This window comes from Haemaphysalis longicornis, unplaced genomic scaffold (genome assembly GCF_048455015.1).
Source record: "Haemaphysalis longicornis isolate Haplotype H1 unplaced genomic scaffold, Haemaphysalis longicornis Haplotype H1 scaffold_6, whole genome shotgun sequence".
NCBI lineage: Eukaryota > Metazoa > Arthropoda > Arachnida > Ixodida > Ixodidae > Haemaphysalis > Haemaphysalis longicornis.
The window spans coordinates 45,567,777-45,584,031 of record NW_027526407.1 but is presented as its reverse complement, the minus strand read 5'-3'; the positions used below and the strand labels follow the sequence as shown (position 1 = coordinate 45,584,031).

The 16,255-nt window shown below is 46.6% G+C and overlaps 1 protein-coding gene across 1 annotated transcript; it reads left to right on the top strand.

Annotated features, from left to right (window-relative positions):
• The first annotated feature begins 2,058 nt into the window (after positions 1–2,058).
• LOC144141529 (b(0,+)-type amino acid transporter 1-like) lies at positions 2,059–16,009 on the top strand. The gene is made up of 5 exons (XM_077673075.1): positions 2,059–2,154; positions 4,106–4,366; positions 8,099–8,224; positions 10,748–10,844; positions 13,439–16,009. Exons 1-5 carry the CDS (start codon positions 2,142–2,144, stop codon positions 14,202–14,204), a joined length of 1,263 nt encoding a protein of 420 aa, XP_077529201.1. The 5' UTR covers positions 2,059–2,141; the 3' UTR covers positions 14,205–16,009.
• Positions 16,010–16,255: the final 246 nt, after the last annotated feature.

Sequence of the window (16,255 nt, the reverse complement as noted above, 5' to 3'; positions counted from 1 at the left end):
CGTGAGGGGCTGTCAAAAAAAAAAGCAAAATACCGAGCGCACGTTATAATCAGCGTTTGAGCTCACTGCATCACTGACAAAGCGACTGTCGTCTTCTGCTGACGTCAATCGCTCTGCGTTGCTAGGGGTAACACCCTCCGCTCATAAAATTCGTTTTGCCACGGCGGCGGCGACAGAACTCTCTCCGACTTTGTGGCGAGCATATGGAGGATAGGACGACCAAAGAAGAACCGGACGGCCAAAGAAGAGGTGGCTCATCAGGAAGCGCGCCGCGCTGCCAGGCGAGAATGCAATCGGCCAGAACAAGATCAAGAAGAATACGTAGTGCAGACGTTCAACAGTGAGGGAGTGCTCAACGAAGACTTTGCGGTGGCGGCCGATCATGTATACAAACACTGAAGGGAGCACTGTACAAATAAAGCACTTACTTATACAGTCTAGTCCACTTATAACAATATCCAAGTGCCAAGAAAATCCCATCGTTATAACCGATAATCGTTATAAGCGGGTCGAGAAAAAAAAGCCACAAGAGAGATCAAAACATTTTATTAGCATGCAAGTGAGGTAGTGCAACTACTCGTTTGCAGAAAAACCATAGTCAGTCAGCTTTGACTGCTTCACGCGAAGCTGACGCACATCTTTTTCGAGAGCATCTAATTGCTCCACATAGCTGAGCGGGAGGTCCTTCGCGAAAATGAAGTCCCGTAGGGACTGTTTCATTCGTTGGGCCTCGTGCGATGACGGTACCTGCGTAGGCTGCTCAGCCGCGTCGTCGTCGTCGTCGCTCTCACCGCTGTCCGCTGCACCACGCACACTCGCAACGATCGCCTCGTCGCTGAGGCACTCGGACGTTTCCACACCATCGTCGGCATGGAGAAAATCGTCGAGACCCGACGCGTCTTCGTGAAGGGCCGACCATAACTGTGGCACCCCTTCATCGTCGGGTGCTTTCGTGGCCTCCCCTGGGATCGCTTCCTCCTCGCCTTCTTCCTCCTCGTGACGTCGCCGAACGAAGCCAGCCTGCCGAAAGCAGTTTCGCAACGTGGAGGCGCGAACTCCACACCACGCTCCGAAGACAAACTCCGTGGCCATGAGCAGTGTTATGTTCAGGTCAGGTTCCTGGCTTCCCCGTGCGGCGTTGTCCACGTTCAGCAAAAGCCTGTCGAGGACGCGCCGGCGATATAGCACCTTGAAGTTGGCGATCACGCCGGCGTCCATGGGCTGGAAGCCTGCCGCCGGCGCCAGCGCCGGCGGCAGCTCACATTTCCGGCGCGCGCGGTAAGCGGATTCAATCGCTATATCCGATATCGCGGCTCGGGAGCATCGTAATAAGCGGGTTATTTTACCATAGAAAGCATACAAAATTGGACGGTGCAATCGTTGCCCATCGTTATATCCGATATATTGTTATAAGCGGTATCGTTATAAGTGGATTCGACTGTATATTTTACTTTGGGTTTGAATTGGTCTTCTGCTGACGAGCACCATATATATAAACACGGCAAATGGTTTTCAGTGACTTATGTGGCCCTCGTTGAGTTTATCTTAGTGAGATGAACACAGCTCTGCTGTGACATCAGGCTTGCACCGTCGTGCACGCTGGCTTTCATATTTTGTCACGTACTGATAATTAAATAATGAGGTGTACTGTTCGATGCTGCCTGTGCTGAAATAGTTGGGAGCCCTGTTCGTAAAGTTCATATAATTAGACGGAGAAGAAGCGGGAGTGTGCCCCCCCTTTTTACTACCGCTGTACTTTTAGGGAAAGCTGAAGTCATGCCGGTTACCACTAGTATTTAAAAAGGGAATAGCATTAAGCGTATGCTATTATTGCTTTTCAGCACTATATGATCCGGCAGCTAGTTTTTGCAGAAAGCAAATTTATTGACGTCGTATTTTCCGGTTATTCCGGTCATTTCATTTGTTTGGGTATGCCGTAATAATACTAGCCCATAGAAAGAAGAGCACGAATCTGAAAAAAAAATACTAATTTATCGGCCTCCATACTGTGACATTCGTTATTGTTATGATACGCAGCACTTTCTTTCACAGGTTCTGGCATATTTGTATCGCCCAGCTTGGTGTTCGTACATTCCGGCTCGGTTGGGGCGGATCTTCTGATCTGGCTTGCTGCAGCAATCATGGCTGGGATCCGTAAGTTTCTGTGCGGGACACAATAGTCGCGCAGATTATGTGCTAATGTATCTTACTATAGCTTATAACCAGAGTGTGTTTGGGTAATGTTGTAACAGCGCAGAAGGGGCCGAACTACGGTACTTTGTAAAAACAAGTTTCAAGAAATAATGCGAGCGGTTCGCGAGCAAAAAGGGTGGGCGCAAAAAGAGACAACATATCTACACCATGCGATGCTAGAGTGGTGCCGTCTTCGCGGGCATCTTTTCGTTATCTTGCCCAGTCCCTTTTTCAAGCAAGAGGAGCGGCTAGGGGTAGGGGAGCTGAATAGTACGGTCTGATTGATTAGTTTTCGGGTTGAACGCGCCAATGCAACGCAGGCGATGAGGCGTGCCGTAGTGGAGTGCTCAGGATTAATTTTGACCACCTGGGGATCTTTAACGGGCACCGAAATCTCGCACACACGGGCGTTTTTGCTTTTCGCCTCCATCAGAAAAGCGGCCGCCGCGGCCTGGATTCGAACCCGTGTCCTCGTGCTCAGCAGCACAACGCCTTAGCCACTGAGCCACCGAGGCGGGTAATATACGGTCTGCTGCTGCTTTTAAAAATTGCACGGTGTAGCTGCCCAATCGTCCGCAACTTGTCCGATCCTTGATTACGCACCGTAGAGACCCCAAAGGCTGATTTTAATTGATATATGCCAAATGTTTTATCGGTTGCACTGTCGCTTGCAGATAGCACGCTTCACGTTCAAACACTCTTTTCAAGGCGCCGTGTTCGCCCGTAGACGTTCCCACATAAGATACACAAACGTGTACACAAAGTCAAATTGTCGTTGTCACTTAAAGTACGTCATAGGTATCTAAAAACCTCTTATATAGTAGTAAATGACAGTTCTGTTTGTCAACAAAATCGGCTGTGAATGTTAAAGTTTAAAGGGCCGTTGCGAAAAATACAGTTTTGTTTTATTCGAAAGATTTGGTGTTTTTTAGAGCCCCCAGAGCTTGCCAGACAGCAAACGATGCTTTATTCAGTGAGCCATCAAATAATTTAAGCGGAAAATTTGATTCTCCAGCTTTTATGAGTTATGCGTTCTGTTGATAATTGAAACTGCCAGGTATCTCTCGATTGTGTTCGTGCTAAAAAGCCCACATGTCTTGCAATATTTGATGTCACGCAGCCATACTGCCTGTTGTATACACTCTGGGTGCTGGCCTCACCCCGGGACAAATGAGTCTCTTTTAGCCGCGTCTCGTGGACAGTTTAAGTTTACTGTATTCATGCCCGAAATATTCCATCCATCCATCCATCCATCCATCCATCCATCCATCCATCCATCCATCCATCCATCCATCCATCCATCCATCCATCCATCCATCCATCCATCCATCCATTCAACCGCACCCCCCAGACTCACTCACTCACTCACTCACTCACTCACTCACTCACTCACTCACTCACTCACTCACTCACTCACTCACTCATCCATCCATCCATCCATCCATCCATCCATCCATCCATCCATCCATCCATCCATCCATCCATCCATCCATCCATCCATCCATCCATCCATCCATCCATCGCGGTATCCTGCATTCCCCCCTATTCATTGCGCCATCTTCAGGCAGTTTCTTTTTCGACTGGGCGTAATCTCACCCGCCCTAATAGGGTAACTACCAGGTCCCTGACATGAGGCACACGTGTCTTCTCTAGCTTCCTTGTGTAGCATCATGGGCCAGTCATGTTTGTTATTCTCCTTCGAGTGAGACAGAAGTTATTCAAGTTTAACGATATCGCCAAAAGTTCTTGGAACTTTTATGTACCCACCGGGAAGAATATTTCTATCGTTTGACAGCTCTGTAACAAGGCTTTTGTAAAAATCACATGCAAGGTACTAAGCTTCTAACATCGTTTTCGTAATAAACCCTGTTTGTTTTGTTTATTTCGTATAATGTTCTACGTTTTATTGCAGAGGCAGTATGCATGGCTGAACTGGGCACATTACTTCCAGCAGCTGGTGGAGAATATGAATTCCTCAGCACTGCAGGCGATACCCTGGGACGTGCAGGCGATTTTGTGTCCTTTATTTACATCTGGGTGCGCATCCTCATAGGGGACCCTTTGTCGGGGGCCTTGCAATGTCTGAGCTTCGCGAGCTACGCACTGCGATTGGTCTATCCCTCGTGCCAGCCACCTTACGCAGTGACCGTGCTTGTCGCTGTAACTTTCTGCAGTAAGTACATCGTTGGAATAGCGATATGGTTTGAAACAAGTTACAAAGAAACGGCTGTGATGTAGCACTTACAGAACAAGTTACAGTGTACTAGATGATGGAGGTGTGTCGTGCGGGGGCGAACCATTGGAGAACGCGGGTATTTTTTGCGCTAAAAAAATTTGAATGGAACGCCAGTGTTCCCTAGAGAACTGCTGTTGCAGCCTGCACCACTGAAAAGTTTTTCAACCAAACTGAAGAATTATTTAGGGTGTTTTATAAACGTGTATGCCATACAATAAAGAAATGAGACTATTTAAGGTAATAAGCAATAAATAAGGATTAATTTGACAAACAAATCTTTTGAAGTTTACTGGTAAGCAGAGTCCACCAGGGGCACGGCTTACAAGAAAAGCTTTCTAGCAGAAATTTTCATCGCAAAGTGGGCACTCCCGACCAGCCCGAGACGGCACAACTCTCTCTTCTAGTACGCCCTAACCTAGTTATAATGAGCAAAACAACAGACCATGCACAAAGTATTGCGGAAGCATTTGCTTGATATTTTGTGGCCTGCCGGATTGCTAAATCTTTAGGGTGATTGTACTCATCCATTCGCTAACTCCGAAGTGCACTCATAGAGAGTCCAGTCGTGGAGTCGTTGGTGGCGGCACTGAGACAACAAGCTTCGGAGGAGCAACTGTTAACCCTTTCAGTACCGACTTTTTTTATCAAGCACAAAAATGTTTTGTCTGTATTCTACTAAATTCACAGCTCCCTTACGCCTATAAAGAAAAAAAATACAGGTGGTAGTGTAAGTAATTACTGATTTCTTAATGAGGCCAATAATTGAAGACCTGAAAATTAGCAATGTTATTTTGAGCGGAAAAAAAAGTTTCTCTCTTTCCCTACATTTTATGACCTAATGAGCCTACAAACAAAAGATGAGCTCCACAGTGAAAATATTGATAGATTTACAAGCCACGGAAACACAACTAGGACCACTGTTTTTTTAGCCTTGATATCATAATTTCGTGTTCACTGGAGCGTTATCTTTTTTGTAGCGTCCGGCTCCGCTAAAACGCTACAATGGTGAGGTATATTGCAAACCTCATCCTTGAAGGATAATTCCCTCCAAAAATCAGCAGTTTCGGTTTTGTTCTCTATACACTAGAGTGAATACAGCAATGTGATTCCATTAGGAATCATCGGGACAGAAAGGGTTAAACACTTTCCTAGTGAGGCTGTTTGCTTGCACTTAAGCACACTCACAGACAGCCCAGCGGACGCTGAGTGGTCAAATTCCCGCGAAGCAGCGGTTTTACTCTCGCTTAGTCACGTGGTACAGTAGGAGCGCGGGTCAGAGCGAGAGAATCGAGAAGAAAGGTAAGTGCAGCTGCCGCGCAGGCGGCTGATATACTTCCGCCGCAATGAATTACCATGTAAAATGTAGCATAGTAGAGCTTCTACTCTAAAACTCAATGACAAAAACGAGCTTCTTGTCATTTAACGAGATCACAGACAGGTCTTAGTTTTGCCGCAATCAAGACCCTAATTTTCATATCTTCCATAGGCCCTCAACTGTTAGCAGTTCAACTAAGGACCCTCCTGGTTATCGATAAGTGTTCCATTTCAGGAGTTAAGTTTCCACATCGAATATGCCGGACGTTTTTCCGTGCTCCTCTTCTCGCGGGGGTTCGGATCGATGACCCGCTGGTCCCCCTGCCGTAACTCGGGGTTGGTCTCTTGTAGCGAAACAGGATCTTCTGTGTGGAGCCGTAGAGGAAGCATTTCCTGTTAGGCGATACCTTCATGGTAGATTATTTATCTGCCCAGCAAACTTAAAGTGGTCAGGACTGCGATGGACCGCCATATCGGTACTTCCATCAAGTTTCATCATTCGTCCGCCGCACGACACCAGCCCCTTTTATGGGATGGAATGGGAAGGGATGTGGGGGTGTTTCGGTGTCACGACAGCCCCAAAATTCTCTGAAAACCTTTGCGTATGGCCCAAGGACACGGGTTCGTTTCCCGGCCGTGGCGGCCGCATTTCTTATGGAGGCGAAAAGCGAAAACGCCTGCGTGTTCCTGATTTCGGCGCACGTTAAAGATACCCAGGTTGTCAAAAATAGTCCAGAGCCCTCCACTACGGCGCGCCTCATAGCCTCTGTAGCGTCGGCATGCGTAAACCTCATAATCAATCAATCAAATCAATTTTTTTCCTATGATATATTTACACACCGCTAGGATATACTTTAATGTAAAAACAAAATTAAGAAGGGTGCTGTTTTGGTACAGCCAAAAAATGACAATTTTTGTTGGTGCTTGATCTTTTTGTTTTACTTTACCGGCGACGTACAGCGGCCCCCGGAAAATATTTTTAGGTACGCCACTGTGCCCAGCGGATTTGAGCAATGTGCCAACTCGTCTTCTCGCCATCTTATCCTATTATTCTCTCCATATTTCTATCCCGAGCTTCGCGTTGAATGCAGGCTTACTCACAGCTGCGTAAAGTAGTGCCCTTTTAATATCTCCCGTTTGTTTCGGTTTAACCGAACGACTGCCAACTCTGTTCAAACTTCCACTTGAGGTGCTATCCCAGATGCAGAAAAAGCGAGCAGCCTTCGCCCGCTCGCATCGACGTGTCAGTCGTCACCGGCCAGTGCGTAAACGCCACTTTACAAAACACGTGCTCTGCACTAGTGTTCAACCGCTGGTCAACGCCGGAATACTAATGTAGGGCGTACCCCTAAACTTTTCTATATTGTTTTTAGATGCGACGCTGAGAGCATCTCTTATCGGCGGCCCTGTCCTTCCTGTGTGCATCCGTTGTTGTTGTCCGCAGCCACTCTCCCCCTCTCCTCTCCGATAGCGAACACTCTCTCGCGAGGGGCATTGGATTGGATTCGATTGGCTTGGCTTGGCTTGGCTTGACTTGAATTGGATTTGGATTAAAGGGAATTGTATTGGATTGTGTTGCGTCATAGCCGCGGCACTCTCTCCGCGGTCTCCTCTCCTTCGGGCGCGCTGCGCATATAACCGGTGTGCCGCGCTCCGTCGGCCTTTCGGTCGACGGTTGCTCTCCGCTTGCGCTTGAACCCCCCTCAGCGTCGCATCACACCAGGGTGCCCGCGAGGGGAGGTGGGCGTTTTTTACTCATACTGTTTCTAACTGCATCTGTCTTTGTAAAGCATCCATTTTTTACCTTGGGCACTCTGCCAGTATTACGTTTCCGTGTCTCAAGGCACGTCGAAGTATGTCAGTCTATTTAAATGAAGTTAAACTCGCATTACTTCTCATGTGCAGCTCTTCAGCGTACCACACTCTTCGGTTATACACGTGTTATTTTGAACCGCGTAATAGAGAGATCCGTCTGATTTTCCTCATTAGTGTGTCGCAAGAAAATTCCGGTTGAGAGAACGCGTCCCAAATGCTGAACTCTGACTTTTTACCTACGTGTAAAGCTCCCCTGTAAGGTGCGTGCAACATTTTGAACATCGTATATACATTACCTTGAATCCGCATTATGGTTTCTTTCCTCGCTGCTACAATCAAGTGACATACATTACCTTGAATCCGCATTATGGTTTCTTTCCTCGCTGCTACAATCAAGTGACCTAAGTCCGAAAAGGATATTGTTTGCTGACTCCATTACCGCTACTGCCAAGTAAACTATGGCGTACAATGAATATGTTTAGACTACCAGAATAATTTTATAGCCCGCGCACGTCATATATATGTGCGATTCTGTTGCAGTGCTGGTGACTGGTCTGAACGCCGTTTCTGTGGGAAAGTCAGCAAGGCTACAAAACGGGCTTGTAGTAATTAAAGTGGTTGTGCTCCTTTCAGTCGTCGGAAGTGGAATATCAGCCTGGGCGACAGGTGAGCAGAAGCCAAATTATTAGAAAATAAGGTACAGAGAACATCGGGAATGAATTTATGCAACTCTTTTATTAAAGACCAGATAGCGTTCCGACAAAGGTGACCAGACACCTTAGTTTGTAAACGCTCTTGGGTTCAGTAGGTCTGAGGCTGTAGCAGTTTGGGCATTTGAAGGCAATAATACTTTTGTAAAAATAACTTTAAAGGGAATAATGTTTTCGTAGGGTAGCCGTGAGCCCTGCAGTCTATCTGTGGACTTGAACATACGCGAAGCAGTTTAAAAGACACTGGTTGAGGCTCAGAGACTGGCCAAGCAGGGCGTTTTAGCACTAGCACCAAATTGCCATCCAACGGCCAACGCCATCACTGTTGTCAACCGCACACGAGCACCCAAGCATAAGCACTGAAGATAAGGTCTTCCAGCCACTGTTCATGCTCGTCTTTATGTCAGGCTGATGTTGTTGTCGCAAAACAGCGGCGGGGCTCCAAGTTTTGCGCACCGAAACTCTGGCATTCACACTTCCCAAATCTGCTGTGTCGTTTCTTTAAACACAGGATGAAATACTGGAGGCATTAGCAAATTTGGAGGCTACGCAAAAATTTATATGGTCAAAAATGGTCACATTTTCCTGCTACGAAAAGCACTGACGATTTATATACTCCTTAATGCGAAACGTGGGCGCACATCTCGGTCAGGGCCCATATCTGCTGCGCCCTAGGAAGAGATCACGTGATCAGCGAGCGCACGTCGGCGCGTGCGTCTCAGCCATAATCCCGCCGCGCGTCGCCGTGCCGAGTATGTTGTCGCAAATCGTGTTTCGGATGAGCGGCACGTGGTTTGTGTGTCTCGTGGTTTGGATGAGTGGCAAACAGAGAAGCCCTTGGCAAAAGTGTGAGGAAGAGGCAGTAAGAGAGATGACGCCATTACAGCGTTTGGCGCCCTCTTCGTCGCACTTTCGTCATACGCTCCTCTCCGTTTTCTTTAGGCCTACGCTGCCTCGTTCGCTTACAATAAAATCAGATAAAAATTCCGCTCCAATCCACCCGGTGAAGGTGGTTGAAAGCGAAGCTGTAAACGACACATACAACGATTACCCAGGCGACGTCACTGGAATTCACGCACGCGGCTCTACAATGAGTGAAACCAGAGACAAGTGAAATGCACTTAACCATACCCTTTCTTGGATGTTCTTTGTTAAGGTTAAATCAATACATGATCCATGGATAGTGGTTGTTTCAGTTGTATTTCCAAAGCACATGGGTGGAAACTCTTTTTTTATAAAATTAAAGGAGGCTCAAACACGTTGTTAGACGATCTAACTTCTCCGTCTCGGTCGCCGCCGACGGAGGTGATGAAATTGGTGGCAGAGACGGGGGAGAAGTGACATGTCTTGCGTTGGTGTGAGCTTACGTTTGGAAACCGTTTGCAATACGGAAATAAAAAGACTGTCAGTCCATTCGCCATCGATTGCATTAACAACAACAGGAAATGCCATTACTGGACAGTGGGTAGGCCACGCATGTGCAATGACGAACAATGCATTCAATTTAATCGAGAATGATTACCCCTTCCTGTCAAGTCATATGAAAGTTTGCTTATAATCTGTGTTGTTGTGATTAAAAAGTCAGTTGGTAGTTAGCGCTGCACTCGTTTGTGCCATTATTAATCCTTCGTCCTTCGTCCAGCTTAGCGCCAGCTATGCTTTGATAAAAAAAACTAGCGCCACTACAAGGTCTGGTTAGATAATCTATATTCATTAACTCCCAGCGCGTGCGCAAGGCGCCGACACGGCCGCTACACGTGTCGTGGGCGGAGCGGAAAACGGCGCAAAAGGTCGCCTAACACTATCACGTGTCATTCTACGAGAACGCAGGGGGTAAACTCACAAAAGTCCTTGGTGAGCGTAACCACCCCCCCCCCTTCCCACTTATGACCGCGTGGTCTCGTAGCTGAATCGGTAAGACAACGGGCTCTAGCTCTGTTTATCAACTCGCTCAAGGTTCGATTTCGGGCGGTGCCAGCAACATGTTTTATTTATTCCGGGGAGTTTTCTGTTGACACCGACGGTCGCGACAGAACCCTTGGGGGTCGGGGTAAAAAGCTTTGCTTTAAAAACGAACGATCGTTCGTTTTTACTCTGACGAAGGCTTGCCCCAAGCCGAAACGTAAATAAGACTTTCTTGTCATTACACGGTATATATATATATATATATATATATATATATATATATATATATATATATATATGTGTAATGACAAGAAAGTCTTATTTACGTCTTATTTAATCTTATTTACGCAAATAAGACTTTCTTGTCATTACACGGTATATATATATATATATATATATATATATATATATATATATATATATATATATATATATATATATATATATATATATATATATATATATATGCCTGCACCTTTATGATATGCTCCCGCCAATTTATCATACAAAGAAAATACCCTAGATGTGTTTGTTTTGTAATGTATTACAGGATTTTGCAAATAATATTTTTCAGGGACAAATCATCTTATGGGTCCCCTTTTCAGTGAAGAATGTACGGCTTCTGGCTTGGCTCGCGCGTTCGTTGTTGCCTCCTTAACCATGGGTGGAGGGTAAGTTCTTCCAGTGCTCATGCCTGAAAAAAAGTGTGCTTGAATATTTATCAGCGCACACTGGCTAAATAATTGGATTCATGCCTTTGTAAAAAGTAACGACGCCGTAATAAAACGTAGTTGCTGCTGTTGCACATTTAGAAATGCCCCGTGATGTCAGACAACATGTTCTTATAGTTTTACGTCAAAGCATACCATCTAACGGATGTTATACCCCAGGAATCCGAAAACAAATTGGCGCATCTTGCACGAGTGGTAGAATGCTGAGAACCAGCCGAGCTAGCTTCCCTTTTCTTTTCGTGGGTGACCCGGGTGTTGCCCCTCGCATGAATTTCCGAACTTGCCGGTGAAGGTTGCCCAGGACTGGCAGGCCCGGATCCTATCGCTCGCAGGCTGCCACAGCTCTCCCCAAAGTGTACCGTGTTAGGACGCGCTAGAACCCGCAGCCAAGTCTAAAGGCAACGCCCGCCTACGAACCCAAAGGAAGTGCTGTGCGTTCCTAATGGCATGACAGCTCATTTTGTTTAGGCTTCGAGTTTTTTTTTTTTTGCCCGACGGACGGGTCTGTCTCGGCCTACGCAGGTCTGCTGTTAAAACTGCGTGAACAATTTCATCGGCAAGATATTTCCGGGTAATCTTACCACCGACACATTTAGACGGAAATATGAGTATTTGTAAATTGTTTTTCTTTCTTTGTGTGCATTTCGTTGCTGAAAAAGTCTTACGCAGAAAGAAATAATTGCTCAAAAATCCAGAAACTGTATTTCCGTGGCTGAAATCTGTGCTAGAGTAACGGAACAATGGATTATATCGGACTTTACAGTATCAAGTGTTATATTGTAAAGCCGGGAAATCCCGAGTACGCCCAGAAATACTAGGGCTTTCGGATGTTGCTGAGGGGAACTCAAGAACAAAGTACCGAAAATTGGTCGTTGTCACTTAGGCATTACAAGCCGGTGTACAGAACTGCCTTCTTAAGGCCCTACTTACTAACGATTTTATCAAAAATGGGCCGGTGATGATGTATTCTTCATCATCGTCATCATCACCAGCCTATCTACGCCCACTGCAGGGCAAAGGCCTCTCCCATTATTCTCCAATTACCTCGGTCCTGTGCCATCAGATTTAGGATGGCGCTGCAACTCCGGGATTTAGTAGTTGCAGCGATGGCGTAGAGGTAGAACACCCGCCTCGCGTGCAGAAAGACCGTGGTTCGAATCCCGGTGCCGGACAATTCCCACCGGATTAAAAAAAAATCCGCGTATTGATGGAATTGCCCAAAGGGGCTTGAGGTGCGGCCTGACCCCGGCGACCATTGCCGGTAATGCACTCCCTCACCAGAGCAGGATTGGCCACCCTGGTGTAACGGCCACAACCTCCCATGAATACGCCAATTAACCCTCGGCCCTCAGTCCCCAGCGGCTGCTGATGTACTCTTATTGTATTTTTATTACGACAAGCGACGAACGAACAAAGCGCAGCAGCTTGTTTAGAAAGTTACAAGGTGGGGGCCTGGGACTGCCTAATCTGTTTGTAAAACAGTTAGTGTCAAGGTTTTTGTTTCTACGTGACCAGTGTGACCCATTTATACGAACATTCATTCAGGTTAGATTGTCCTCGGCAATGCCTAATTTTATTGTGTCAACAAGAGGTGTCCAACGATACGCTGTTAGTGGGTACTTACGCGAAGTTGTGTCGTCTTTCCGGTTTTTGAACGCACGATTTACACTAGACTACTTGTCTCAGGTAACGCGCAAACGTCTGTATTGTGATGTTATTGAACTTTTATGCCCGGAACCTATGTACAGGGGGCTTTACCGCGGAGCTCATACTAACAATGTCCTTAAAAGAGTTAAGCGCATGCCAGTAACAGGGGGGGTAAAAACCTCTTTCTTTAAGTTACACACACAGACCCTGCCAGTTTTGACATGGATGCATGGAAAGGGAATGTATTTGCCATGGGGCTACGAATGTAGGCTTTGTAAAAAGCCAGAAAATGTACAGCATGTCTTTGTGGATTGCTGGGACGCGGTGTGTTTTTGGGATGTCCTCCAACGAACCTTCCACAAAGATCTGCCACTAACACTAGATGGAATACGTTACCTTGACATAAAAGACGATGTCATACCATACGATGTTTTTTTCCTGCTCGGCCTTCACGCCATATGGAGGAGCAGAATGGCAGTACGTAACAATGACGTGGACGCTATGCCTGTGGTAAACTATTTCATTGAAAATGTGTGTAAGCTTAGAGAAGTGCACGCAGCACAGGGGTGTGATGATGATGTAGCGAGAATCATGAACGATTTATGTGTGATGAAAGTGCACAAATGTTAACTGCCTGCTTAAAGTATGGCAGGGTGTTATTACATCAACCTGTTGGTTGAGCATGTAACTTTTGTGTTATGCCAAGTCAGGCAATAAAGAAAAAAAAGACAAGCGACGTTGCTAAGGCCGGAACAAAGATTCCAATAAATGTTCAATTAAAGCAAGCTTAGTATTCTTATTCTGGATGGCATTATTCTGGGCGATTACATCTTCGGTGGTAGTAAACAAATACCATCACTGAATCAACGTTTGGTACCATGTTACAGGGCGGCGATATGCTCTGTCGCAGAAGAAGTCGAGAATCCCTCTCGGAATATTCCATGGGCCTTTCTTCTCGGCCTTTCAACGGTCGTCCTTCTCAACATGTTGACCAACCTCGCATACTTCATTGCTCTCGAGCCTAGCGCTATTGCCGCAAGCGACGCCGTTGCCCTGACCTTCGCTGTCAAAATGTGGGGTACAGCAGGCGCAGTCATCATGCCCACTGTAGTGTCCGTCAGTACATTCGCAACGCTGTCGGCTGGTATCTTCAGCCGCAGTCGAGTATCTTTTGCAGCCGCCAGGAGAGGTCACCTGCCCGCAGTACTATCGTCGATTTCTGTGAAGTCATCGGTTCCAGTCGCCTCTGTAATTTTCAGGGGTGTCACGGCTGCCATGTTCACTTTCATCGGCTCCATCGAAGCCGCGATCAATGGTAGAATGCTGTTCTCAGCCTTCTTCAACATCTTCATCTTGCTAGCATTGGTAAGGTTGCGGTTCACGATGAGTGACGTTAAAAGAATTGTAAAGGCCCCGTATGTCTTTGTCTCGCTCACCTTTGCTGCGAGCTTAGTGATTGTTGTTGTGAACCTGACAGATCGTGCTGACTACCTGATGTTTGCTTTTATGGTGGTCATTCTAGTAAGCGGGAGTGCTGTCTACTTTGCCTTTCATGTTATGAAATGCGAAATGCCCGGATTTAGGAATTTTTCGATGTTTGTGCAAAAGCTTCTCCTTTGCCAGCCCTGCGACGAATGTGGCCATGGAAGATAGGAGCTACTTGTGTGTAGCGAAGGGGATACGTGTCAGCCTGAGGCGGAGTCTTTGACACAACGTGATTTCTTTTGCACTACAATAACAGCACTTCTCTGACAAATTTATCGGCCCACGGCTTTTAACGTATTTTAATGTATTTCAATAACGAATGTTTATCACTGGCGACAAATCTCATCACTTACTGCAATGCATCCAGGTGCTTCGAGTGGTTACTTTGCTGAAGCTAACTCAACAGTATTTCCACATTTCGTCTTTTCTGTAAGTAATGGTACAGGGCAGCGTTTTTTTTTTTGATGGCGGGACAGCGGGGTCATTTCCGTCAAGTGAAACCAACACAGGAGCTATACTACTCCTGTGATTCACTATCTAAAATCTGCTCTTGGTAATCGCGATTCTCAGAACGAATGTTGAAAAAGTGCTCGCCATTGATTTATTATAAAAAAAAAATTCGTTGTGGTTAAAAAAAGGACTCCTTGTCTCGTAATAATTACACTCGCAAAGAACGAGCAACGTCAATGGTCATCCAATTGCTTCCATATGTCATTCTTTCTTTTCGTCTTCAAAGGCAAGTATCAAAAACTGCGCTAAGGAGGCCAATGTCGCGTCGGCCGCTCCTCACAGAGCTTAGCAGTGGATTGATATAGTGGGTTACGAAATTTTTTTATGTCTACATGACCCATGACGATTCAGGCTATCGTACTGATACCAAATTCTCACTAAAAAATTGGCGTAGCTTCCACTAGTGGTGCAAGGCTGTAAAAACAGCAGGGCTGGCGTCCCCTCTCTCTTCGTCGGTGACCCGGCTATTGCCCCTCACATGGATTCCCGATGTAGCTGCTGAAAGCTCTCCGTGACAAACAGGCCAAGATAGTTTTGTCCGCAGGCTTTCAGACTTCTTCGCAAGTGGAGCACGTTACACGTGCTAAAACCCGCATCAACGTGTCTCGCGAAATCGGTGTCTGTGCTCCACACTTCTGGCACACACACACGTGAACTGGCGAGGAGAACAGCCTGCGAGAGGTCATGACTCGAACGCTGCGCAGAGGGCTCTCGAAGGTCAAGCTGACCGACCCCTGGCACTTCTCATGAGGTGCCCGCTAATGTCTGCTTGGTAGTTTTTCTTGGTATTGTTTTTGGTAGCGCCAGACATGGCGCAAGCCCACGCGGAAGCCTGGGTCACGTCGGGCGCTCCCCACGAGGCTCACGCTCATGTGCGCTCGGTATTTTTCTTTGTATGCTTTTCTGGCAACTCTCGACAACGGAACTAAAAGCTTAAACAGCTGTGTTGTTAAAATGACCGTAGTCATTGCAGATAATTCGGAATAATTTCTATTACACGGGATGTGCTTCCAAGATCGCTTGTAACGGCGTCACAAAATTGTAGTACACAGAACTCCTTTGTCGTGCGACGCGAGCTACGTGGGACAGACGGGCAGATGCCTGAAGCAGCGTCTGCGCGAGCATGCCAATAATGTGCGTAATGGAAAGAAAGGATTTCTGGCACAGCATGTCAGCACGTGTAGGGGTTCCACTACGCAGTTTCGTGGCACCACAGTGGTCGATATAATTAAAGACAAGCAAGCGCGCTTAATCAGTGAGGCAGCTCAGATGGAGGGTGAAAGGAACGACTGTGTAAGCGAACCGTCGGCTGCGCTATTTGACTGTGAACTACATCTCTTGCAATGTGATGCCATACGTGACAGGCCACCGCGATTTTCAAAAAAATGTTTGGTGTGTGTTGGGTGTATTCGCTCTTTCTTTGTCAGTATTTTCTTGTTTCCTGTTTTCATTGTTCCTATAAAGGCAAAGCACATATATTTACAGTCACGAGAATAAAGAATCACTTGAAAGTTAGCTCTCGTCCATGTGTATACTTTTCGTCCCGTGTGTTTCTTCTGCGCTACATTTGACCACTATCCTCAGTCTCCGACGCTAGCTTCGCGCGCTTGGCATTCCGGACCTTCTGCAGCCAAGTAACAGGCCGGGCGATATCCGAGGGGTGGTCAGACGGCGCTTGCCGACGACCGCGCAATGCCTTCAGCTCCAGC